The sequence below is a fragment of the Sorex fumeus genome, unplaced genomic scaffold (assembly GCF_029834395.1).
Source record: "Sorex fumeus unplaced genomic scaffold, SorFum_2.1 ptg000095l, whole genome shotgun sequence".
Taxonomy (NCBI): Eukaryota; Metazoa; Chordata; class Mammalia; order Eulipotyphla; family Soricidae; genus Sorex; species Sorex fumeus.
In genome coordinates this window covers 9,775,034-9,800,970 of record NW_026606152.1, presented here as the reverse complement: position 1 = coordinate 9,800,970, position 25,937 = coordinate 9,775,034, and the positions used below count along the sequence as shown (strand labels likewise).

Below are 25,937 nucleotides of genomic sequence, written 5' to 3'. Positions count from 1 at the left end.
AAAGTTGCAGGTTATAAAATCAATACCCAAAGGTCCATGGCTTTCCTGTACGCAAACAGTGAGAGAGAAGAAAGCAACATGAAAAAAACAATCCCGTTCACAATTGTGCCCCAGAAAATCAAGTACCTAGGAATCAGCTTAACTAAGGAAGTAAAGGACCTGTACAAAGAAAACTACAAAACGCTACTTCAGGAAATAAAAGAGGACATGAGGAAATGGAAAGATATCCCCTGCTCATGGGTCGGGAGACTTAACATTGTCAAAATGGCAATACTACCGAAAGCACTGTATAAATTCAATGCAATCCCTATAAGGATACCCATGACATTCTTCAAAGAAATGGAGCAAACACTCCTGAAATTTATATGGAACAATAAGCCCCCACGAATAGCTAAAGCAATTCTTGGGAAAAAGAAAATGGGAGGAATCAACCTCCCGAACTTCAAACTGTACTACAAAGCAGTAATAATTAAAACAGCATGGTACTGGAACAAAGGCAGAACTGCAGACCAATGGAACAGGGTTGAATACACTGACATCTCCCCTCAATCATATGATCATCTAATCTTTGATAAAGGTGCAAGTAATGTGAAGTGGAGTAAGGAAAGCCTCTTTAATAAATTATGTTGGCATCATTGGACGGCTACATGCAAAAAAATAGGCTCAGAACTCTGCCTAACACCATGTACAAAAGTAAGATCAAAATGGATTAAAGACCTCAACATCAGACCAGAAACCATAAGGTACATTGAAGATAAAGTTGGCAAAACCCTCCATGACATTGAAGCTAATGGTATCTTCAAAGATGCCACGCCACTGGCCGAGCAAGTGAAAACAGAGATAGATAAATGGGACTATCTTAAACTAAGAAGCTTCTGCACCTCCAAAGAAACAGTGACCAAAATACAAAGACAGTCTACAGAATGGGAAAGTATATTCGCCGAATACACATCTGACAAGGGGTTGATATCCAGGATATACAAAATACTGGTTAAACTCCACAAGAAGAAAACATCCAACCCCATCCAAAAATGGGGCAATGAAATGAACAGAAACTTTCTCAAAGAAGAAATCCGAATGGCAAAAAAGCACATGAGTAAATGCTCTACATCATTAATCATCAGGGAGATGCAGATCAAAACCACAATGAGATACCATCTCACACCTCAGAGACTGGCCCACATTCAAAAGAACAAAAGCAACCAATGCTGGCGTGGATGTGGCGAGAAAGGGACACTCCTTCACTGTTGGTGGGAATGTCCACTGGTTCAGCCCTTCTGGACAACAGTATGGACGATTCTCAAAAAATTAGAAATTGAGCTCCCATTTGACCCAGCAATACCACTCCTGGGAGTATATCCCAGAGAGGCAAAAATGTATAGTCGAAGTGACATCTGCACTTGTTTGTTCATTGCAGCACTCTTTACAATAGCCAGAAACTGGAAGAAACCTGAATGCCCAAGAACAGATGACTGGTTAAAGAAACTTTGGTACATCTACACAATGGAGTACTATGTAGCTCTTAGAAAAGATGAAGTCATGAAATTTACATACAAGTGGTACAATATGGAAAGTATCATGCTAAGCGAAATGAGTCAGAAAGAGAGGGATAGACATAGAAAGATTGCATTCATCTGGGGGATATAAAGTAACAAAGTATGAGATTAATACCCAAGAATAGCTGAGATCAGCACCAGGAGGATTACCCCATAATTTAGAGGCCAGCCGGGTATCCTAGAGGAAAGGGCAGTTCAGATAGAGAAGGGAGCACCAAATAAAGGATGTTTGGAGGATCCTCCCAGGAGGGGAGATGCATGTCGAAAGTAGACTATGGACTGAACATGTTTGCCACTCAATGCCTCTTTTGCAGACCACAACACCCAAACGGAGAGAGAGAACATAGGGGATTGCCCTGCCACAGAGGCAGGGGGGATGGGGGGATGGGGGTGGGAGGGATATTATCCATGGTGGTGAAAAACGGGCACTGGTGGAGGGATGGGTATCTGATCATTGTATAATTGAAACCCAAGCACAAAAAAAATTGTAAATCTACAACTGTAAAAAAATAAATAAAAAAAAAAAAGAAAGTAGACTATGGACTGAACATGTTTGCCACTCAATGCCTCTTTTGCAGACCACAACACCCAAAAGGAGAGAGAGAACACAGGGGATTGCCCTGCCACAGAGGCAGGGGCGGATGGGGGGATGGGGGTGGGAGGGATATTATCCATGGTGGTGAAAAACGGGCACTGGTGGAGGGATGGGTATCTGATCATTGTATAATTGAAACCCAAGCACAAAAAAATTGTAAATCTACAACTGTAAAAAAATAAATAAAAAAAAACTATAAAAAAAAATCAATGTGTGATCATTGTTAGTTATATCTCAGTGGTGTTATTTAAAATCATTGTCTAGGATATACTGAGTTCGTTGGTGCTAATTGAGCCTTCTGAGTTACTGTTTTCTCTTACTGTTAGAGCTTGGTGGGCTTCTATGCAAATTGCCCATCAAATTCTCTGCTCCTACTGGCTGTCAATTCTATGAAAATTGGGGCAGCCTTGAACTCCAGGAGCTGTGGAGCTAGCACAGTTTGGTGGCTTGATGAGGTTCAGTTGGTGAGCCATTTCTATGCCAGAGAGTATAAGGTGTTGGTGGGGGTTGCTGGACCTCAGGCAGAAAGGAGAATCTGCCTGCCCTCCATTCCAAGAAAGCCCCAGAGTTTTCAGCTTGAGCCCATCTAGATGGGAAAATTCAGCAACATCATATACTTTTATAGATTAGTTGTGGAGCTGGCAATTGTTGACTTTTTTCATCAGTGAAAACATAAAGACACAATTTTAATTATCATTTGAAAAGAAAAATGGTTGGCAGGAATTTATTATATAGTCAATATAATTATTTAGTTTATTACTATGAATCCTTTAATCTTTTAAATGATTTTCTTCTTTAGTAGTAGAGTTTTTCCAAGGAATATGAGGATTAAATATTATTTTTTTCTTTTGCTATAGGTAAAACTTTAGTTAAGAAGATGACACAAAAGGTAAACAAAATGTGCAAAACTTCTTTTTGTTTCTCTTTTTTAAGCTACAAAATGAACTTTCATAAAACTAAATTGATGGATTTTGTTATATATGTTTAAAGGAGCTTGATGATATCCTGGCTGGAATCCGAGAAGCTAATCATGGGTCCTCCTTTTTCAGAGACCTTGGTGATAAAGGTAATTTTGATTTTTTAACCTTTTACTTGTGTTTTATTTTACCAAAATTTATTAACTTACCAGGTTTGTATCTGTAGACTTTGAAATATGAAACAGAATTTAAATGGAGAATGACTTGTTTTGGTTTTTTTCTTTTATTTTTATAAAGTTGTACACAATAATTTATTACATTCAATATTTCAAAAGCAATCCCACCACCATTACACACCTTCCCACCACCATTATTTCAGATTTTACCACTACCACCCAAGCCTGCCTCAAAGATGCTAAATAATTTATTTGGTATTCATTATGAATGAATGAAATCGGGGCTGGAGCGATAGCACAGCGGGTACAGCATTTGCCTTGCACACAGTCAACATGGCCAACCCAAGTTCAATTCCTCCGCCCATCTCAGAGAGCCCGGCAAGCTACCGAGAGTATCTCACCCACATGGCAAAGCCTTGCAAGCTACCCGAGACATATTATGCCAAACACAGTACAAAATTGTCACAATGGAGACATTACTGGGCCTGCTCAAGCAAATCAATGAACAACGGGAGGACAGGGACAGTGATTCATTATGAATAATTCACTAATAATGAATAGCACTGTAGCACTGGCCTCCCGTTGTTCATCAATTTGCTCAAGCAGGCACCAGTAAGCCTCCTTTGTGAGTCTTGTTGTTACTGTTTTTGGCATATCGAATATGCCACGGGAGCTTGCCAGGCTCTGCCAAGCGGACAGGATACTCTCAGTAGCTTGCCGGGCTCTCCGAAGAGGAATTGAACCCGGGTCGGCCACGAGAAGGGCACACGCCCTACCCGCTGTGCTATTGATCCAGCCCAATAATGAATAATCCACTAATAATGATCCAAAACGTTTCCTTAGAGAAAAGTGTGTGAAAATGGTTGTATCTCCCCTTGTAGCCATTAAACCCTGTATAAAAGATCAATAACATGCTGTTATAGGTTGAACTTTAAGTGCTAACACACACACACACACACACACACACACATATAGTTGGGTTCTTTTTAATCAGGATCGGTTTCTTTCTACTTTAAACCTCTCAAATGTGGTGTGCTACGCTAGGTATATCAATGGCATGAAATATGGGATGTAGAATTCTAAATTTTAAATAGAGTGCTGGAGCGAGAGTTAAATCTTTAACTAGATGGTGATTTGAGGTCCGAAGGCATCTCTGCAGCATGTTGCTCTCTTCTGAGATTTATTTGTGAGTCTCTGGATCGTGGCCTTTAATGAGCTTATGTGACACTTAGAGGCAGTTTCACCTGACTGCCAGGTAGCCGGAAGCACAGTGAGATGGGGGTAGGAGGCCCATGAGAATGACATATTTTGATAGATGCTATTAAATCAGAAGCCATTATATAAGAGCCATCTTTTCCCCAAATTCTTTGAGCAGCTAAAAAATATTAAAACATCAGTTTTAATGAAAGCTTAAGAATAAAGTGAAAGCAAGGGCTAATGAGTACCTAAAGTGATAAGAGAAGACTCACAGAACTTCTGGAGGAGCACCAGCATTTAGTGGAGTGGAAGCCGAAGAAGTGCCTGTGGAAGAAGGTCAGCAGCGTGTCAGGGAAGCTGAGAAAACCAGGAAGATAATGTCCCACAAGCCAAAGGGAGGCCTTATTTTGAAAGAAGGAGTTAGTTCTTTCCAAATCATGTTAATTCAAGGATTTTCATTTAAAATCAAGTAAGTTAAGGAATTCAGTAAGCCAAGGACAAACATACACGTTAGTTTTTACAACATGTTGATGTTCTGACACTTTAGCAAGTGCTTTTTCAGCAGTGGGTAGAGATCTGAAACCACATTGCAGGAAATTGAGAAGTGAACTGGGAGATGAGAAAAGTAAATGCAGACCAAAAAGTAAGTGTGAATAAAGAGAATTAGAAGGTCTACACAAATGGCCTTTGAGAGTACATGAAATCAGGGAATGTTTGTGTAGGGTTTTAGGAGTTTTTTGGGGGGGGTTGTTGTATTTATGCTTTTTAGCCACCATAAAATTACAGAGTTTTTCATAACTAGATTTCAGGAGTACAGTTTTACTGCTCCCTTCACCAGTGTCCACTTCCTTCCACCACCACCACCCCATTTACCTCCCTCCCACGGGAGTGTTAGTTTACATTGGATGAAAAACTTGCTGATGAAATGAAACAATGCAAAATGTAAGAGAAATAAAAAAGGAGCACAATACTAGGAAATATGAGAGAAGGGATTATCTTCAGAACACAGACCATCATTCCACAGGGTGGATAGCTTTTACATTGAAACAATAGAAGGAACAGATGGGTATTTTGTGCAGATATTTGCAAATTTAGTGGCAAGAAATTAAGGCAAGTTGGGGGGATTTTTTCTATAGTTTATTTTTTAATTTAATTTTATTTTTAAGTTGTTCACAATAATTTATTACATTAAATATTCCAACACCAATTTTACCACCATTACATCTTCACACCACCACTGTTTCTAATTTTACCACCACCACTAACACACAAATAACTGATTTTCTTTCACTACTGTATTCTCATTTATTACAGATTAGGTATCCGTATGTGTGTGTTCATTTCTAAAAATAATTAAGAGTAAACCTAAGAAAGTAGGTGAAAGATCCAAACACTGAAAACTATGAGGCTTCACTCAAAGAAATTTTTAAGAAAGCAAAGGTCTGTAAGATGGTGCAGTGGTTTAAAGACTTGTACAGCCTGGAATTTTCATACTCTGAGGGAACCTTGAGAGCCCCATTGACTGAGAGTCCCTTGTAAGGGAAGAAAGAAAAATAAGATATGCCTAATGGCCATCTCACTAAAGCAGTCTATGGATTCAGTATAATTCTTACCAAAATTCCAATGGAAAATTTCAAGACAGATGATTCTAAAACTTACATTTTCATATCTATATTTCTGATTGATCCGTTCAAGTTAACTATTTCTTTTTGGTCTAACCTGGGCTTCACATACTCTAACTTCAAACTATGCAATTGTAGTCAAGCAGTACGGTTTCAGAACAAACACAGACACACACAAAATGGAATAGAGAGCCCAGAAATGAAGTCATTTGGTGTTTCGTTGATGTGGGGTTTCAGTTTGTGATGATAATAAAGTTCTGGTAATGGTTGTACAACAAGATGAATGTCCTTAATAGCACTGAACTTTGCATTTTTATAGCACTAAAATTACAATGCTTAATATTATAAATTTTATCACTGTAAAAAAACTGTGACTTAAAACATGCCATCAGGGGCTGGAGAGACAGCACAGCGGGTAGGGCGTTTTCCTTGCACGCAGCCGACCCGGGTTCGATTCTCGATTCTCAGCATCCTATATCATCCTCCGAGCACCGCAGGGAGTAAGTCCTGAGTGCAGAGCCAGGAGTAACCCTTGTGTGTCCGCTGGGTGTGACCCAAAAAGCAAAAAAAAAAAAAAAAAACATGCCATCAAGTGTAATGTATGGACCTTCTTTAAATATTAATTTGAGAAAGCAGAGATATCTCAGTGCTTTGCATGCATGAATCACAGTTTTAATCCCTGGCATAGTACAGAACTAGAATAGCCCCTGGATGCTGGCAAGTATGGCCCCCAGCATTAAATAAATGAACACTGATTTCAGATTAAAAGTTTGCTAATCATTAATAATTTTTTAGGTGTCATGAACATTTTTAAGGGGTAGAAATCATTCTTTTAGAGATAAAGTCTGAATTTTCTACTATAAAATGATATCCTGTATAGGATTTGTTTCAGAATAATTTAGAGGAAAATTGGGTATTGAGTGAACGAGGTATAGATAAATGAGATCTGCCACTTATTTGATTTTTTTAGAAGCTTGTGTGTGTGTGCGTGTGTGTGTGTGCGTGATTTTGGTTTCCTGGAGTGTGGGGTATGGTTGACTCTTATACAAAGCTTGTAATACAGAGATATTGTAGCTACATAAAACCTGATGGTGGCAGGGGCCTTGTCATATAGTACAGCAGGCAGGGCACTTGCCTTGCATTTGACCATCCCAGATTCAGTCCCCAGCACCCAGTATGGTCCTCTGAGCACTGCCAAGTGTGGCCCCAAAACAAACAAACAAAAAAAACTTGATAGTATCCACTTCAACAAGAAAAAAAATTATTTATTGAATGGACATAGAGCCAGGTTCAGGCCCCTCTTAAATCTACAAATTTGCCAGTACCAATCTTTAATGTCTGTCGTTTAAAGAGTTGCTGATTCTCAGGCCTTTAGCAGACTCTCTGACAGTTCCAGAAATTTTTTTCTATTACCTCACATTCCTGAGTGAAGCACTCTCATATCATTAGAGGATGGGAAAAAAAGAAATGAATGACCTAACTTCAGAAATTCTACAGCAGCACTTGGAAATTTCAGTCTGAGTATCCCAGCTTAGGACATGACCAAACTACTTAAACGACAATATCCTTGTCTGTGTACCACCATTTCTACCAGAATACTGGTTTAGAACGATCAGCATCAGGGAGGGAGGAGAAAAGAAAGAACCATCAGCAACTCTTTCCAGTGGTGGCATCTTTCCCAAATCTTTCCAATTGTAGTATATATGCTGCCCAAGCGAGCACACTTATCCAAATCTTGTATCCAAGAGTGATAAAGAAGTGGTTTCTCAAAGGCAAAGGGAAATTTGATTATTTCGTTTTAATGTTAAAAATTTGACCTTTGGTGTCTTTAAATCTCTTTTATACTACTGAGTCGATGATTTACTTCACTTCAAGTATCAGTAAATAGTAAAATTTGAATAGTATTTCCATAAAGTGATATGCAAATAAAACCTATGGTGGATACCAGTTATTTGTAAGCCAGTATTCATTATTAATGATAGTAACCTAATAGTAACCTAATAAAGCTAATTAAATTTTAGTATTTTAAAATTATCATTGCTGTACTTCAAAAATGTTATAAAAGTTTTCCCCTGTATCAAAAGCAGTTTAAAGTAGAACTCTCTGTGTGTGTTTAATTGGTGAAAAATCACATAAATTATATAAGTGACTTCTAAGCCACTTAAAACATTTTCTGATGTTGCTACTTATCTCTTCTAGGGATAATTTCATATACTGAGTATCTTTTTCTGCTTACAATCATCACTAGTAAGTATCCCATATTTCTCAGTGATGTTGCAAAGTCTTTATATACCAAAGCAGGGTTTTGGAAGTTTGGTATTTATGCCTGTATTATTAAAAAATTTTGTTGATACCTTAGAGCAATAGCACAGCTGGTAGGGCCTTGCATGCGGCCAACCTGGCCAACCCGGGTTCGATTCCTCCACCCCTCTCAGAGAGCCCAGCAAGCTACCGAGAGTATCTCACCCTCACGGCAAAGCCTGGCAAGCTACCCGTGATGTATGCCAAAAACAGTAACGACAAGTAACAACAAGCCTCATAATGGGGACGTTACTGGGCCTGCTCGAGTAAATTGATGAACAATGGGAGGACAGTGCTACAGTGCAGTGCTACCTAAGTGAAAAAAAAAAAAATTAAACCCTCATTTTACCAGTACTTATCAAACTGTCATAAATGTCAAAGAAAATTTGAAAACTTTCAGTTTGGAGGAAACTAAAGAAACTACCATTAGTTGGACATAGTTTGTTATACTTATTCATAGATAGAAAAACAAGGAAGGAGCATAAAATTCAGACAATATAGTGTAGTTAATAATTTATAGCAGTATTTTTTCTTAGTCTTTATCATGGATGTGGTCATATGTTAACATTAGAGGGAGGGAGGGCACATGTAAGAACTTGATATACTATCTTTACAGCACTTCTGTAAGTTTAAAATTATTTAAGAGCTTGGGAAAGTACCTGCCTGATAGGCCTGAAGTCTTTGTTCGATTTCTGGTGCCACCCACATACCCCAAGCAAGTCCTGCCACCGCTGTAGCCACAACTGAGTGTGACCCCGCCCCACAGGAAATGCTGTCACTTAAGATTGTGGGCACCACAGCCACGTGTTTGCACAACTTTTGTCATTTGCAACAACAGCAGAGAAGGAAAGAGGAATTTTATTTCAATAAGTAAAATTAGAAGTGTGTTTCAAAAACCTTGTCTGAGAAAGGAGACTAATGAATATTAATCAATATGAAAAATAGTCTGTCTCTTTCCTATCATAATATAGAAAAGTGGAGCTGTACTGATAACACATGAGGGAAAGCACATGCAACCCACCTGGGTTCAATCCCTAACACCCATACCATCCCCAAGTACCAGCAGGAGTGCACCCTGAGTCCAGAGCCAGGGGTGAACCCTGAGCACTAGATGTAGCCCAGAAACCAAGGAGAAAAGGAGAGTAGTTGAAGTATATATGATAGAGAAAAAAATTTACCTAAAAAAATTTTTCTTCCCAATTTGTTTTGATGAGAAAGGAATTATATCTTTCTCGGAAAATTATATCATCCAAAGAGATTCTTTTTTTTCTCCCCTCAGCTTAAACATTTACTCATATAATTTCTGTTGGCTGTTTCAAATTTAAGAACATTCATGTCTGGAAATAATTTGCATTTCATGAACAATCGTTTATTTCTACTTGATTATAGAACCCCATTCTGGTTTTCATGTTGCTTTTAAAATGCTGGATACAGATGGTGATGAGATGGTTGAGAAAAAGGAATTTTTTAAGGTAAGTAAATTCTGATTTTTTTTTTTACATGAAGCATCTGGAAGCTTCTGTGATTTACAATTCCATTAAAAATGAAAATTATATCCTCTGCTTATATATGAGTTATCAGGAAATCATTTGTGTGTTTCAAAATATTAAACTTTTATAATATAACCTTAAGAAAACCATTAAAGAACAAGTTATTATATTCAAAGAAAGTGAGTTTAGCCACTACATTGGAGGCCGGGGGCAACCTGGGGGCTCATTCTGATGACTCATAGCCAGGCAGGCTTGCACTGCCAATGGAACCCAAGGGTGTGGTGCTGCTCAAGCCCTGGAGTGCTGAGGGTGACTGGGCCACCCCAGCAGTTCTGAATCCTTGCAGTTCTCAGAGAACCATGTGTTGCCATAGATCACACCAGGGTTGGCCACATGAAAAGCATCCATAACTCTTTCTCCAGATCTTCAATAGCAACATTTTTTGAAGTTTTTATTTTTGATTTTGGCAAGAGATGATATAATACAAAGAACTTCAAAGATAATTACTCTTCCCATTCCACCTTATAAAGAAGGAAAATATTTTAAAGCCACAATTCATTCAAATTTTCTAGAAATTTGCCAGGGCTGATATTCCAAAAGCTGAAAAATATTTAAATTACATAATTATATAATCCCAATACATAACTTTATCCAACAAGAATCTTTCCAACAAGGAACTTTCACTCCATTCCAATAAAAGTAGTGGTAATATTTGAGAAAAAGACAACACTTAAGTGTGCATAAAACATTGGCTATGAATCTATTTAAGCAATCTTTAATCTATTAGAATACTTTACGAGGAAAAAAATGTGACGTAAATAGCACATCTATCACTATAAAATAGCTATAAAAAATTTAGCATAGGGGATATGGTGCCGCCAACAGGGTCAACCTGTACCTGCAGGGTTAATGCATCAGCAGCCTGATGGTGCCTGCAGACTTCCTGACACCTCAGAATTGCCGCTGTGCCTTTGGCCAGACCCCAACAACTTGGAACCAAGTTTACCAAGAAATTAAACAGCCAAAAGTTAGGTATGTGGGAGCCACACCCACAAACCACCTCTGGCTCAGCTATGAAGCTCATTTATTGGCCTTATTTCAGAGACCCATAAATAAATCTTGAAAGAGATCAAAAGCCACAGAACAGACTGGGGTAAATCAGATGGGGGCAAGTTGGCCTGTGCCTGCCCAAGCTGCTTGCCTCTGCAATCTAAAATCGCCACCGTACCCCCAACCTGACCCCACCGTCTCAGCACGGACCTCACCAAGGTATAATCTGCTAAAAAAATGGGTATGTGGGTTTTGTGACTGAAATCTCCAGGCTTTCATGGAGTTGGGATGGGCTACCTCCCCCTACTTCCCAATACACATGGAAGCACTGGCAGTCACCCCCATGAACAACTCCAGCACCATCTTGTAAACTCTATTACTGGCCTTTCCTCAAGGACCCATAAATAAATCTCGAAAGAGATCAAAATCCAGAGAGACACAGCAGCAACACAGCAGCAAGTCCCAGCAGACACCACAGAGCCGGAGATCTCTCTGGGCCTCATACCGAGCCAATTTCACTGGGGTACCTGAGATGGACCCGGTGCAGTCTCCCTACCTACTCCAGATGGAGTTCCTGTGACCAAGAGCTTCCACAAGCAAGGCCCAGGTATGCAGGTTCCAGGATTAAATCTCTATGCTGCATGGTGGCAGAGATGCCAGGCTTTCCCTCCCTGGTTCCCCGCCTACTCATTGGCCCAACTGTCACCTCCACAATGTGCCTCCAGACACCATCTTAGTGCACCAACAGCCCTTGCCCAGAGACGCCCAACTGAATTGCAAAATGGGTTAGTGCCCCACAGAAATGTCTCTGGAACACAACCATTTGCAATCTAGGATTCCATAAGTGCACAGCCGCGGGACCCACGATATTCAAAATGAGCAATGGACAATAAATGATCTAGCATCTATCCCTGGCAGGCAGGCTTGAATGGTAATGGAAAAATTCGAGCAAAACATAATGCGCAAAAGTAGAGAGAGAGTATTGGGGAAATTGCCTACCATGGAGGCAGGGTGAGGACTGGGATGGGGCAGAGGGATATACTGGGGACACTGGTGGTGGAAAGTGTGCACTGGTGAAGGGAAGGGTGTTTGATCATTGTACAGCTGAATCTTGAACATGAAAGCTTTGTAACTATCTCAGGGTTACTCAGTTTAAAAGAATAATGATAATGTGGAGTACATGCCCACTTCTTAATCAGTGGCAGTACTCCTATGTTAAAAAAAAAATTTAGCACATCTGTATGCTAATTTCAAGATAGACTTGAACTTAGCACACAGTCCTTCAGAAACTAAAGATGAATACATAAATAATTTATGACTTTTTTATGAGAAGCCTTTGCCAAGTGAAGCAATTGAAGCTTTTATATTGCAGATGGAGACATATATACATTACCTATTAGCTAGTAATTCTGTCCCTGTGTTTAGTAAAAATAAAAATATGTTTACACATATGTATATGAATATTTATAGAAGATGCATTCATAAAAATTGAAACAATCAAAATGTCCATCAGCAAGTGTATTCACACAGTAGAAAGTAGAATACTGCTCAGCAAGTCAAAGAAACAAACTATTGATAAATATATCATGAATGAATCTGAGTGAAACAATATATGTATTGTCATACACACACACACACATACACACACACATGCACGCACACATACCATATGAATCCATTTATATGAAACTATGATTGGGGGACCATGTGGTGCCCCATCTATCTCATGCAGAAGCCTAAACCTCGGAACCGTCTCTGGCAATTTTAGGGATTTAGTGTGGTTTCTTTATTTCTTTGGCTTTTGTTATTCTGATTCTCTTAGAGTATTTTTATTCAGGTCTCTTTTGGATTTTTGGATGGGAACCAAATTTGGGCCTCTTGAATCTGGGCACTTTGCTCCTCAGCTCTGGGAGCTTCTTGGCTATGATTTCTTTGTCTAAGATTCTTCATTAAAATCACCTTCCTCTTCATTAGGGACTTTGATAATTCTTTTATTTTTTCTTCTTGAACTCATCCTGTGGTTCTCTCATGTACTATTCATTTGTTTTGAGACTTTTGCCCATTTTCCAATTTTTTTTAAGAGTTTTCCTGCATCCCGTCTTGGAGCTCACTGATTTTTCTTCAGTTGCTGTTACTCTGCACCCAACGCCTTATATTGAGTTTTTTATTTCACCTACCATGCTCTTCAGTTCTATCACGTCTGATTGTAGTTTACTCATTTATGACCTCATGCTTCTCCATTTCTTGTTTCCTGTGAGGGTTCCAGGGAAGTTACAATGGCCCTGCTTCTCCTCCAGCTGTAATTTAGGGTTCTGTGATTTCTTTCTACCATGGCTGTTTTTGCATATTTTTTGAGGGGAAAGGTGATTGGAACTAGGATTAAGTTATGATTAGCTCAGTGTGGTTGGGGCAGCCATGCCACCCAGAGTCTTTAGGTTCAATGTAGGAATCCCACATGTGCCTCTGTGAGGTACAAAGGAGGAAAGACTCACCCAGCCACATTAGCAGCAGCTCGATTCTGGGGAAGCTGAGAGATGATCTAGTTGTTCTTTGGGTGGAACAGGGCGGCATCAGTGGGCCAGGTCCTTCCCAAAGCCTTTAGATACTCCTGTGGGCCAGAGCAAAGGAAGTCTGTGTCCCTGGGTGTCTGGAGTCCACGAGGAGACAGAGCTGCTCACTGAGGAAAGGGCAAGAGACCAGTGCAGCTTCTTTAAATAGTAGATTAATAGCTGTTTTATTTACTAGTAGAAATTTGACTTAAGTGGTTATTTCATAATGCCTTAATACCATTCTCCAAGTAATGCTGTGTTATTACTTTATCATGCTAAATATACCTATAGAATAATTAGTCACAAATCATCCTGTTATTCGTCGATTGCCTCGAGCAGGCCCCAGTAACGTCTCCATCCTAGCCCTGAGATTATATTCAAGGCTCTTTAGGAGAATGAGACCCATCATTGTTACTGGTATTTGGCATATTGGGTATGCCACGGGGAGTTTGCCAGACTCTGCCGTGTGGGCAGGCTACATTCGGTAGCCTGCCAGTTTGTCCAAAGTAGGAATGAGATAATAAGATGTCGCGCGGCCGCATTCCCGGGAGCTGGTTTTTATAGTCTCTGAGTCTTGGCCATTGATGGGATTACACGGCGCCAGGGGGCCAGTTGGTGGGTGTGACCCCCGCCTACTGGAATTTGGAGGATCTGGGTGGAGGATGCTCGGCCCAAATCCGGGTAGGCTTGGAGATCTCGGCCCCGGAACCCGCGTGACTTTGTCCCTCTGCCAGTACCTTCATGTGTGCAGAGAGTGGTCTCAGCATGGTGGTGGCTGGTCCTGGAGGTCTTTGGCTGCCGGAGCCCTGGTCGGGGCGGGGAGGAAAGCTCAACCCGCTCCCCTCCAAGGGGTCCCAGCGAGCGAGGACAGTCAGGCGCAGGAGCAGGAGACTGCACTGTTCTCTTCCGGGAGCTGGTTTTTATAGTCTCTGAGTCTTGGCCATTGATGGGATTACACAGCGCCAGGGGGCCAGTTGGTGGGTGTGACCCCCGCCTACTGGAATTTTTAGTAAATAGAATAATTATTAAATAGAATAATTAGTAAATAAATGCAAATCCTAAGTATAATAATTTTTCTTCAATTTAACATGAGTTGTTTTTAGTTTGTTTTTTTTGGGGGGTGCTGTTTCACACCCACTAATGCTCCTAGCTCTGCACTCAGGAATTACTCCTGGAGGTACTCAGGAACCATATGGGGTGCCAGGGATCAAACCCAGATCATTCATGTTCATGACAGCCACCCTAGCTGCTGTACAGTTTCTCCAGCCCTAAGGAAAAATATTATTGTTTCAGAATTTGAACTATTATGGTCCTGAAAGCAAAATTAAATTGACTTTATACACTTACCTTCATTTTCAGCCTAAAATTAAAAATAGAGATTAATATGAATTTAAGTAGTAACTTCCTACTCTGCTGTCATGAATCAGTTCCATGTAAAGCTGTTTGTGAAAATGTATTATAGACCAGACCTTTTACCATAGAGAATACTTGAGTATTCATGCCTTTTCATATGGTTACATATTACAGAGCTACATATTACGTATTACAGAGTTACATATTACAGAGCTCAGTGTACAGCTCTATATTCTTTCAAGAATGCTAGAATCTGCTACACCCCTTTCCTCAATCCAGTCTGAAATGTTTGAAATAATAAGCTTTATCTGGCACTGAGCACTCGATAGACTGCAGTATTAATCCCTGTTCAAAATTCTGAAATACCAGTATTGTAATAATCGTGCCTTGAAATTTTTATTTCAGTGAATTGAGCCTGTTTATTTTTTTGTTTTGTTATTTTGACTCTGACAATAAGATTATGTGAATCATATAACTGTCACTGTCCTCCCGTTGTTCATTGATTTGCTCAAGCGGGCCCAGTAACATTGTGAATCATATAACAATTGTATTAAATTTCTTATAATGAAAAAGATTTTGTAAATATATTCTCCACAAAAGCTTAGGGAAAGAGAGGACACAAATTGCCAATATTAGGAATGAGAAAGAGATGTTGCCACAAATAATATCAGAAAGATAAACATTGAATATTGTCAATATCTGATTATCATCTGACTGGAAATTTGATAACTCAGATGAATAAGACAGATGCCTTAAAAAACAAAATTAAGAAGAGATGGGATAGTAGTCTGAATGACCTCTTATCAAAGAAATTGAATTTGTTATCAGAAACTTTCCCAAAAAGAAATACCCAGCTCCAGATGGTTTAACTGGCAAATTACATTCAGCATTTAAGGAAGGAATAATTTTGTATTTGTACAAACTCAAAAATTATAAGAAAATGAACACTTTTCTTACTATTAGACTAGCATGTGCATAATGTAAAATTTATTACAGACCCAATAAGAAAAGTAGATTATAGAACAATTCTCCTCATGAACAAAGATCAAAAACACCTACTAAGATAGAACAAAATACAAAAAGTCCCACAACCACAAGTGAAATTTATTGAAGACATGTAGAAAGTCAGGGTCACAAATCAGTGCAGTCCCTCGTATTCTCAATGTAAAGGAGCAATCAACATGAACAGACCAGTAGATTCAGTCAGAGCAGTTAATGAGATAAGCACTATCCTAAAAATCAACAGTAGAATGGAAAGAACTTCAGTCGTATAAAGGGTATTTCAGATATTTTTAATAGCACTGTGCCCTTAAAGAAATACTGACCACATTTCCCGTAAATCAGAAACAAGGGTGTCGGGAGCTTGATGGTCTGTCAGAGCATGTGCCAGGGTCCTACTCGGAATCTCAGGCACCGCCTGGCATCGCCCTGGACTGCCCAGCATTGCTGGATGTGGATCTGAATCATTGCTGCAGGGATGCTTCATATCCTCTGGCCCAAACGCTGAACCACCATCCGGTCTGATAGGCCAAGTGTGTGAGGAGTCCCAGGGCCCCAAAAAACTGCTCAGGAAGCAGCATGTATTTGTCCAAGGGAAATATTAAAACACATGTTCACATAAAAGGGTTGTGCAGAAAAGCTTGTGATATTGATATCTTCTGCATAACATAGTGCATATAATTAATTTTACAGTGTTGTGTGCTTATATACTTGTTAAGGGTACATCTCGGCCAAATATTCTTATTGCTGGGGCTGGAGCAATAGCACAGTGGGTAGGGTGTTTGCCTTGCACACAGCCAACCCAGGTTCGATTCCCAGCATCCCATATGGCACCCCGAGCACCGCCAGGAATAATTCCTGAGTGCAGAGCCAGGAGTAACCATGTACATTGCCGAGCGTGACCCGAAAGTAAATATTCTTATTACTGAAAAAATATCAGGGCCAGGGAGTGAAAACAAAGATTCAAGCACATATCTGGAATGTGTTGGGCCCCGGGTTCAATCTCCAGCACCACACCCCCCACTGCACCCAAGGTGTGGTCCTAATGGCCTGGGGAAGTCTTCAAAAAATAAATCAGAAAAGACAAAATTTTGAGGTGACTGATAGTTTACTACATAGATTATGGTCATGTATGCACATGTCCAAGTTCATCAAATATATATATATATGAAATCATGTGTACTTTTTTTATATTTCATATGTACCTCAGTAAAGCTAGAAAAAAAGAAAGGAGTTATGGTAATTTGATTTATAATATCTGGAGAGAGTGCACTGCTCCGTCAATAGGTGACTAAATGAATATTTATTCAGTAGGATATAAGTCAGTAATAAAAAGGACAGACTACTGATATAGAAAGAAACCTTACCTAAATCTCAAAACTGACATGCTGAGTGAAAGAAGGAAGATGCAAGAGTGTGCACTATTTCACATCATTTATTTGGATTTCTAAGCCTAGTGAAACTAATTAGATTGGAGGAAAAATCAGAACTGCGATTCTACTCCCCCGGGATGCTGAGCAAAAGGATTGACTAGGAGGAGCAGAAAAAAAAATTAAGAAAATGAAAATGTTCTTATTCCATCATGGACAGAAATGTATGCTACTTGAGTATGCTACATTTGTTAAAATTGTATGACTCAGATTCATACATTTCATTGTATGTAAATTTTCCCTAAAAAGCTACAAATTGCTATAATTTTGTAAAAGAAATAAGAACAGGCAAAAATATGTATTAGTCTTGAATGGGAGAATAGTAATAATTATTGAAGCTGTATGTTTAAATGTGAACATATGTCTTTTTCTTTTTTTTTTTTATTAGTGAAACACCATGAGGTACAGTTGTAGATTTACAATTTTTTGTGCTTGGGTTTTGATTATACAATGATCAGATACCCATCCCTCCACCAGTGCCCATTTTCCACCACCATGGATAATATCCCCCCCACCCCCATCCCCCATCCCCCCCTGCCTCTGTGGCAGGGCAATCCCCTGTGTTCTCTCTCTCCTTCTGGGTGTTGTGGTCTGCAAAAGAGGCATTGAGTGGCAAACAGAACATATGTCTTTTTAAAGCATTCTCTTTACTAGAAGTTTTTTACAATAAAAATTTTAAGATAAAATGCAGTAAACAAAGAAATGTTTGTATTGAATTGAATATTTTATTATTGGGTTTTCAACTCAAAAAATAAAATACAAATAGAAAACTGTTCAATTTTTTTTTTCTGGATTATGTATGAAAGATTGTATTGAAAAGTTCTGGGGGATTTAGAGAACTAGAATCTACTGCTTAGAACAAACATAATAGAATTCACCTAAATTATAATTCGGAATTTAATTAGAATAGCCTAGAAAAACATGTAGAAGGCTTAACTAATTTATTTGAAACCATAGTTGGAGGCTTTGTCTACATTTAATTAAAACTTGTATTTTTTTTTAATTTGCTTTCCATTTGAGGATTGGTACAGATTAGTCTAAAAGGTAGGTAGGTTTTTCACTGTGCTTGGTATCAGGTACAAATTTATGATTAGTTGAAATGTGTGTCTATATTCTTCTATTGCTTAATAAGTCCTTAAAGGGGAAAGAGAGACCATTCATATGATAAAAAATAACTTTTTAAGTGGTATGTACTTTAAAATGTGGCTTTGGGGACTGGAGTGATAGTACAGTGTGTAGGGTGTTTGCTTTGAATGTGGGCAACTAGGGTTTGATCCCCAGCATCCCATATGTTCCCCCAAGCACCACCAGAAGTAATTCCTGAGTACAGAGCCAGGATTCACTCCTGAGCACGATAGCACAGCGGTAGGGCGTTTGCCTTGCACGCAGCCAACATGGCCAACCCGAATTCGATTCCTCCGCCCCTCTCGGAGAGCCCGGCAGGCTACCGAGAGTATCTCGCCCGCACGGCAGAGCCTGGCAAGCTCCCCGTGAAGTATTCGATATGCCAAACACAGTAACAACAAAATCTCCCAAAAAGCAAAAAATTAATTAAATTTAAAAAATAAAATGTGGCTTTAAATTCTCAATGATACAATGTGTTGTGAACTAAAATTCTTTTGAGAAGAATGAAAATTATCATGCTGTTTTTTATAGAGTGATTCCTCTAGGTTATGCATATATTCAGCAAAATAGATTTCTTTGGAGAAAAATCTAACCTTAAAAATCATAACATTAATACTTGTATATTTATTTCCATGAGCCAGTAAAAAAAAGATATTAGAAATTAGATGGGAAAATGTATATTTAAGAAATAGTGTATGTGTATATTTTAATAAATGTTTAGCATGTTTTTCATTGTTCTGTAAAATCAAGTAGACACATATTTAAATTTATATTTGCAATCTTTTTTAGCTGCAGAAGATCTTGAGTAAGCAAGATGACATAAAGACAAGAACTGAACTAGAATGTGAGGTAAATGCAAATTAACTATTATTTCCTAATATGATATTTACAGTGGTTGCTATTATGTGTGTTAAAATAAGTGTTTCTAAAAATTTGGGAAATTATCAGAACCTTAAATTTTCTAAATGTTTAAAATATATGTGTTACATTTATATGGTCCAAACTTTAAAAAATTTTTAAGAGAATATATATATATAGGGCAGAATTTTCCTGCCATTCATCCTGTTCTCTCTAAGAAATGAGAATTGAGTACTACAGTTCCTGTGTGTTCTTCCAGCGACAGTTTGTACCTGAGAATAAGTAACTCATCGCACTCTATATTTTTACCCTTTCATAGAAGAGGTAGAGTATGCTACACAGTGAGCCACACTTCCCTTTTAATTTTTTTTTTGGGGGGGGATTTGTTGTTGTTGTTGTTGTTGTTGTTGTTGTTGTTGTTTTTCAACCACACTCAGTGCTGCTCAAGGCTTACACCTGGCTCTGCACTCAGATCACTCCTGGTGGGGTCTGGGAGACAATATATAGTGCCAGAGATTATACCAGGCTGACTATGCAAAGCAAGCACCCTATCTGCTATACTCTCTCCACCCCAACCCCCTTTTTACTTAACAGATCTGATGTTCTCAAAAATCTTTTAAATAGGTTAATAGTAGTTCATTGTCTGGATGGACCAATTTCCCTTTTGAAATCATTTTATTTAGTCTTGATTTTACAAATCAATACTGTAGTCACCCTGTGATTAGATCATTTTATACATGTGTCTGAAGGATAACATCCCAGAAATTTGCTGGGTCAAGATTTATGATCACTTCTAATTTTTTTTATAAATATTGGCAACTTTATTCCCAAAAAATAAACAAATTTGTGGTCCAAGAGCAATAATACAGCTGGTACAGCACTTGCCACGCACTAGGCCACCTCCTCTGCCCCTCTACTGCTGTTGTGAAGAAGTCAGGTTCTGGGTAGGTATACCAGAACACCCAGCACATGAGTAGAGCTTCTTTCTCCAACTGCTTTTTTCAAAATCTGTGTCTTAACTGTCTACCTCCCTTTGTCCTTTAGTTATTGCCAATAATAACTAAATTATTGAGCAGTTCTATGTGTAATTTTTGTTGATTTCTGATTAGAGTGATGCTTTTTTAAATTTTGGTTTGGGGACCACACCTAGAAGTACACAAGAGCTCCCTCTTGCTTACTGCTTAAAGGTCATTCTTGGTGGTGCTCAGAGGACCATGGGGTAGTGGGAATCAAACCTGGGCCCCCCAGTATGCAAAGCAGGCTTTCCAGCCCTCTAGGCTATTGGGTCCTGATTAGAGACTTAAAGAAGAAAGCACCTTTGAATGTGCATCATTACTTTTAATGAGATTCTCTGTCATAATTAGGAAGAGCATTTCAGACATAGACTATCAGAGTTTCCCGTCTTTGTTTGTCCCACTTAAGCGACAGTGAGCACATATTTTCTACCTTCTTATTGTTGTTTCAAGAATCTTCTGTGAACATTGTCCTGAGTTCCAGGCTCCAGGAGACACTTTTTTTCTTGTTTATAATTGATAATTATTGTGTAATTCATTTTAAGGAATCTACAATTAAAGAACCTAAAATTAATACAACTCTTCAGTTGCGTTTTTTTGGGGAAAAAGGAAAAAGAAAACTTCATTATCGAGAATTTCGAAGGTAAATACAAATTTTTTTTTAGGGAAGTTTCATAGGTAGGAATTAAACAAGTATATTCATTTTCTGGAACTACAGACCATAAAAAATACTATATGAGAGTTCTATGTTATATTTGTCTCTAATAATAAATGCTATGAAATAGTTATACTACTATTATAAATATGTACATAGATATATATACACACATATGTATATGACCTTTTAAGAGAAAACTGTTTTACCAAGCACAGTAAAAGGTAAAAAGGTAAAGGCCCTCCCATTGATCATCGATTTGCTCGAGCGGGCCCAGTAACGTCTCCATTGGAGACTTTGTTGTTACTGTGTCTGGCATATCGAATATGCCAGGCTCTGCTGTGCGGGCGAGATACTCTCGGTAGCTTGCCGGGCTCTCCGAGAGGGGCGGAGGAATCGAACTCGAGTCGGCCATGTTGGCTGCGTGCAAGGCAAACGCCCTACCGCTGTGCAATCGCTCCAGCCCATTGCTATCGCTCCAGCCCATACCAAGCACAGTACCTTTTATTATCTTAATGTTTAAGCTAGTGGAGACATTTTTTACTTAGTTAAAGGTATAAGTAAATATAAGCTTTTGATGTAACACCCTTTATTATATTGTTCAATTTTGGTATATGAAAAATATTTGTGAAAACTTATTTCACTATATCAAGAGACAAACACTTCAGTGGGTGATGCTGAAAGTATTTTTGCAATACCTTATACAAGATTAAGATTGAATGTTCCTAGTTATTTTTATCAGTTTCATATTTTAACTTTAAGGTTTATGGAAAGTTTACAAGTAGAGGTTCAAGAAATGGAATTCCTGCAGTTTTCTAAAGGTTTGAGTTTCATGAGAAAAGAAGACTTTGCAGAGTGGCTTCTTTTTTTCACTAACACTGAAAACAAAGACATCTATTGGAAAAATGTGAGAGAAAAGTTGTCAGCAGCAGAGGTATGCGTGTCTTTTTGCTCTGGTTGTGATAGGTATTCTTGTTTCCAAGTATTCATGTATATTTATTTAGTTTATTTTTTTTCATTTCATCACTGTGAGATAGACCCTTACAAAACTGTTTATGATTAGGTTTCAGTCAGACAGTGTTCCAGCACGCATTCCTCCACCAGTCTTCCTAGCACCAGTGTCCCCAATTTCTCTCCTATCACCCTACGCCCCACCCACAGCCTGTCTATGGCAGATTCTTTCTCTCTCTTTCTCTCTCTCTCTCTCTCTCTCTCTGTCTCTCTCTCTGTCTCTCTCTCTCTCTTTCTCTCTCTCTCTCTCTCTCTCTCTCTCTCCTGTCTCCTGTCTCCTGTCTCCTGTCTCCTCTCTCTTTCCCCCACCCCCTGCCTTTTTGGGACATTGAGGTTTGCAGTACTGAATAGTTGGAAATGATCACACTGGGCAAGAACTGAATGTAGATACAGGGATATGCACAACAACTTAGTTTCACTTTTCTCTTGAATTCTTTGATCCGCCTGCAATTTATTATTTATTAATAAATGAGGCAGAAATTTACCCTTATTTTTCCCTCCATATGACTATTGACTTATCCTACTGCGGCTAAAAATTAAATATATAATTAAAATAATTTCCAAATTAGAGCTAATAAACCAAAACAAAGCTGTCCTCTATTATTTATTTACATATTTTATTAATGCTTTCTATATACCATTTTCTGATGAAAAACTATTACCTGAGTTCCAATTATTATAAACATTATAGAAATTATGACTTTTGTATCTGTAATTAAGTCAGTAATCAATAATTTTCATTAGTCCCACTGTTAATTTCTGTTCTCGAAATCATAGCCATTTACTGCAAATTAACAAGAGTATAAAACTTTGAAAGAAAGCGACAAATTGTGATTATATGTGTAGAGATCAGTAAAAAAAAAATTTTCAGGCAGCTAAGAATTTATTTTCAAATTAAAAATTTTTGTATTTTCATTAAAAATGGGATTTTTTTTTCACTTTTTGTTTTGTTTTTAAAGTATAGATTTTTTTTCCATCAAATAGGCCAAAGTTTAAAATCCTTATTGTTCTATTAAATTCCTTAGTCCCTGAGGATTACTTTTCTAAGACTTAGAAAAACAAAGGCCTTAGACATAGTAAAGGTCAGAACTGAATTTCAGTCTAGATTCACCTAACTCCAAAACCCAGTGGTGTGACCACTTAAAAAAAAAAAAAAAAAGCCTTTTTAGGAAATGGATTACTTAACAAAATGTCTTAATCTCCTGAGGCTGCCATAACAAACACAGATTGGTTGAGTTAAATAATATGTTTACTTTTTTACAGTTCTGGAAATCAGGGTGCCAGCGGGGTTGGCTGTGGGTAATATCTTGTTCCTGACTTGCAGGCACCGTGTCCTCACTTAGCCTTTTCTCTGCTCCATGGCTAATGAGAGTGCTGGGGTGCTTCTTCCCGACCAGGACATCCATGTTGGATTCGGGCCCTTTCTGTGACCTCATTCAGCTTCAGTCACCTGCCTAACCATTTCATCTCTAGATACACTGGCATCTGGGCTTCAACGTATAGATTTTGTGGAGACACAGTTCATTCAGCCATAGTCATTTCCAGCCTTTCAGCACCTGCAGTTGGTGACTGAAAGCAGTAGTTCGCTAACACCCAGATGAACCCACACACACATTTTCTTGACCTACACAACACCAGGGTCCCAGGAAGATAGGGTAGAGTCTATACAGCCACACCATCTTAATCACTCAAATCTGTAATTCTGGTATTATTCTGCATCCCAAACGTAAGAATAATGTATTTACAAAATTGAATGAAACTTACTTTCCTTATTTTGTTAGAGCATTAGTTTGGATGAGTTCAAGTCATTTTGCAATTTTACAAACCACTTGGAGGATTTCGCTATTGCCATGCAGATGTTTAGTTTAGCTCATCGCCCTGTGAGACTAGGTAAGTTGTTTGTTTGACTTATTTCATTTTTGTCATCTATAAACTGTACTTTAATTACATCAGTGGTTTTCAACCACCCATCTGTAGATTTACCTGGGTGACAGAAATTAAGAGGCCAATTCTAAACAATAAGTGTCTGGCTATTCTAGTATCCAGGTATGTTAAAGGATCAGAGAGATAGTACAGGGATGCTTGCCTTGCAGGCAACCAGTTCAATCCCTGGCATCCCATATGGCCCCCCAGACAGAGCCAGTCCCTGATTATACCTGGGTGTGGCCAAGTCATTCCCCCCAAAAAATACACTAGAATGCATTTATATAAGTATACTATATACAAAATAGCATTAACAAGTATATTTGCTTTTCCTTTTTTAAATATTTGCATTTAAACATTGATTAGTATAAAATAACCTACTTAGTAATATGTTTACTTTTATGTCATTATTAGTCAAAATTCTGATTCATATTTTGTTTTTTGTCTGCCAAAATTAAAATGTAGATGGCCCTAATTTTCAAATAACAAAGCTTTGATTTTGCTTGGACTGTTGCATGTGGTAGGTGAATTGTTTTCTGCTTCGTTTTTTAGCTGAGTTTAAAAGAGCCGTGAAAGTAGCCACAGGGCAGGAGCTCTCAAACAATATTTTAGACACTGTCTTCAAGATCTTCGACTTGGATGGTGATGAATGTCTCAGTCATGAAGAGTTTCTTGGGGTGTTAAAAAACAGGATGCATCGTGGTTTATGGGTAACAGATTTTGACTTTTTAAATAAGCTGTTGTTGTGTGTAATTAAATGAATGGTGTTAAACCTGACATCTGAGCAAATGTATAGTTTTAAGTAGAGCTTCTGTCGTTTATTAGGAAACTGTAAGCTGGAACTATAGCCATCAATGAAACATCTCTTAACTTACAGAATCCAGTGTTATTTTGCTTTTTTTCCCCTCATTGTGACTCTAAACAAAAACCACCCCTAGAATTTAGTCAGAATTTAATCTGATCAGAAATCATCACCTAGGATTCACTTTGGGCTCTGTGGTTACTACACTTTCATTCAAATCCCCATTCTGACACCAGTAAACTGCCACACTTAAATTTTTCTGAGCTTCATGTTGAGCAAGCCAATTGAATTTGCCAGAAAGAATTGTTTGAGAATTAAAGGCAAAAATTTTAGAACAATGGCTTAATATTAGCTATTGTCATTATTCAAATTCACATATTGGTCTTTGTTAACTCAAATTCACACTTTGGTCAATTGCCTGTAGAAGTAATCAAAACTCAAAATTTTGTCTAAATTGGAATCTGCAGTCTACAGTTGAAAACTAGAGCCCATAGAACTGCATGGCAGAAGAATGACGGGGAAATTACAGTAGGTTCGTAAAATGAAACTATTTAGAAAAGCAAATTATATCCAGCTACAGACATTACTTAGAGAAAATCAAGATAAAATCTTCATTATCAAATGTGTTTTAAAACTTTGTAATCATGTGATGCCTGGAGTTAATAAACATACTCCTTAGAGATCAAACCAGCCTGTATAGTTAACCTATATTACCAGAAACCTCTTTACCATTTCTCAGACATAAAAGAAAAGAGCTATTAAATAGGGGCAGAGCCGTAGCACAGCAGGTAGGGTGTTGGCCTTGCATGCAGCCAACCCAGGTTTTATCCCCAGCATCCCATAAAGCCCCCCAAGCACTGCCAGGAGTAATCCCTGAGTGCAGAGCCAGGAGTAATTCCTGAGAACCACTGGATGTGGCCCCCCCCAAACAAAAACGAAACAAAAACAAAAAACAAAAGAAAAGCTATTGATCATTATATGTGAAAAGAGTATTGTAGAATAGGATTTTGTTTCCGTGTGCCTGATTCCTGTGTGGCTGTGCTATCATGGGCCTCAGGATGAAAATCTTCTCTAACCCTGAACTTTCCCCTTTAGCTGAGAGAGCTAATAATCACACAACACTTTAACAGCCACATGGCACCACGCCCTTTACTAATGTTATATTATTTCTCCTTGAGTCATCTCATCAAATATATTGTAATCTATTGTTTCTTTATTATTTCAGCTAAACCAAAATTTTAAGCTTGTGGTTTTGGGGGGGAGAAGGATTGGTGGCCTCTCTGGGGGCTGGTGATGGGAGGCTACTCCCAACTCC

The 25,937-nt window shown here is 38.4% G+C and overlaps 1 protein-coding gene across 1 annotated transcript in view; it reads left to right on the top strand.

Annotated features, from left to right (window-relative positions):
* Positions 1-25,937, top strand: part of MICU2 (mitochondrial calcium uptake 2) — a 112,259-nt gene that overhangs the window by 83,564 nt on the left and 2,758 nt on the right. The window contains exons 3-11 of the mRNA XM_056133041.1: positions 3,009-3,040; positions 3,142-3,217; positions 8,263-8,310; positions 9,754-9,836; positions 19,150-19,209; positions 20,777-20,874; positions 21,649-21,820; positions 23,679-23,787; positions 24,373-24,530. Of these exons, the coding sequence (XP_055989016.1) occupies positions 3,009-3,040; positions 3,142-3,217; positions 8,263-8,310; positions 9,754-9,836; positions 19,150-19,209; positions 20,777-20,874; positions 21,649-21,820; positions 23,679-23,787; positions 24,373-24,530 (836 nt within the window). The remainder of the gene's footprint in view (positions 1-3,008; positions 3,041-3,141; positions 3,218-8,262; positions 8,311-9,753; positions 9,837-19,149; positions 19,210-20,776; positions 20,875-21,648; positions 21,821-23,678; positions 23,788-24,372; positions 24,531-25,937) is intronic.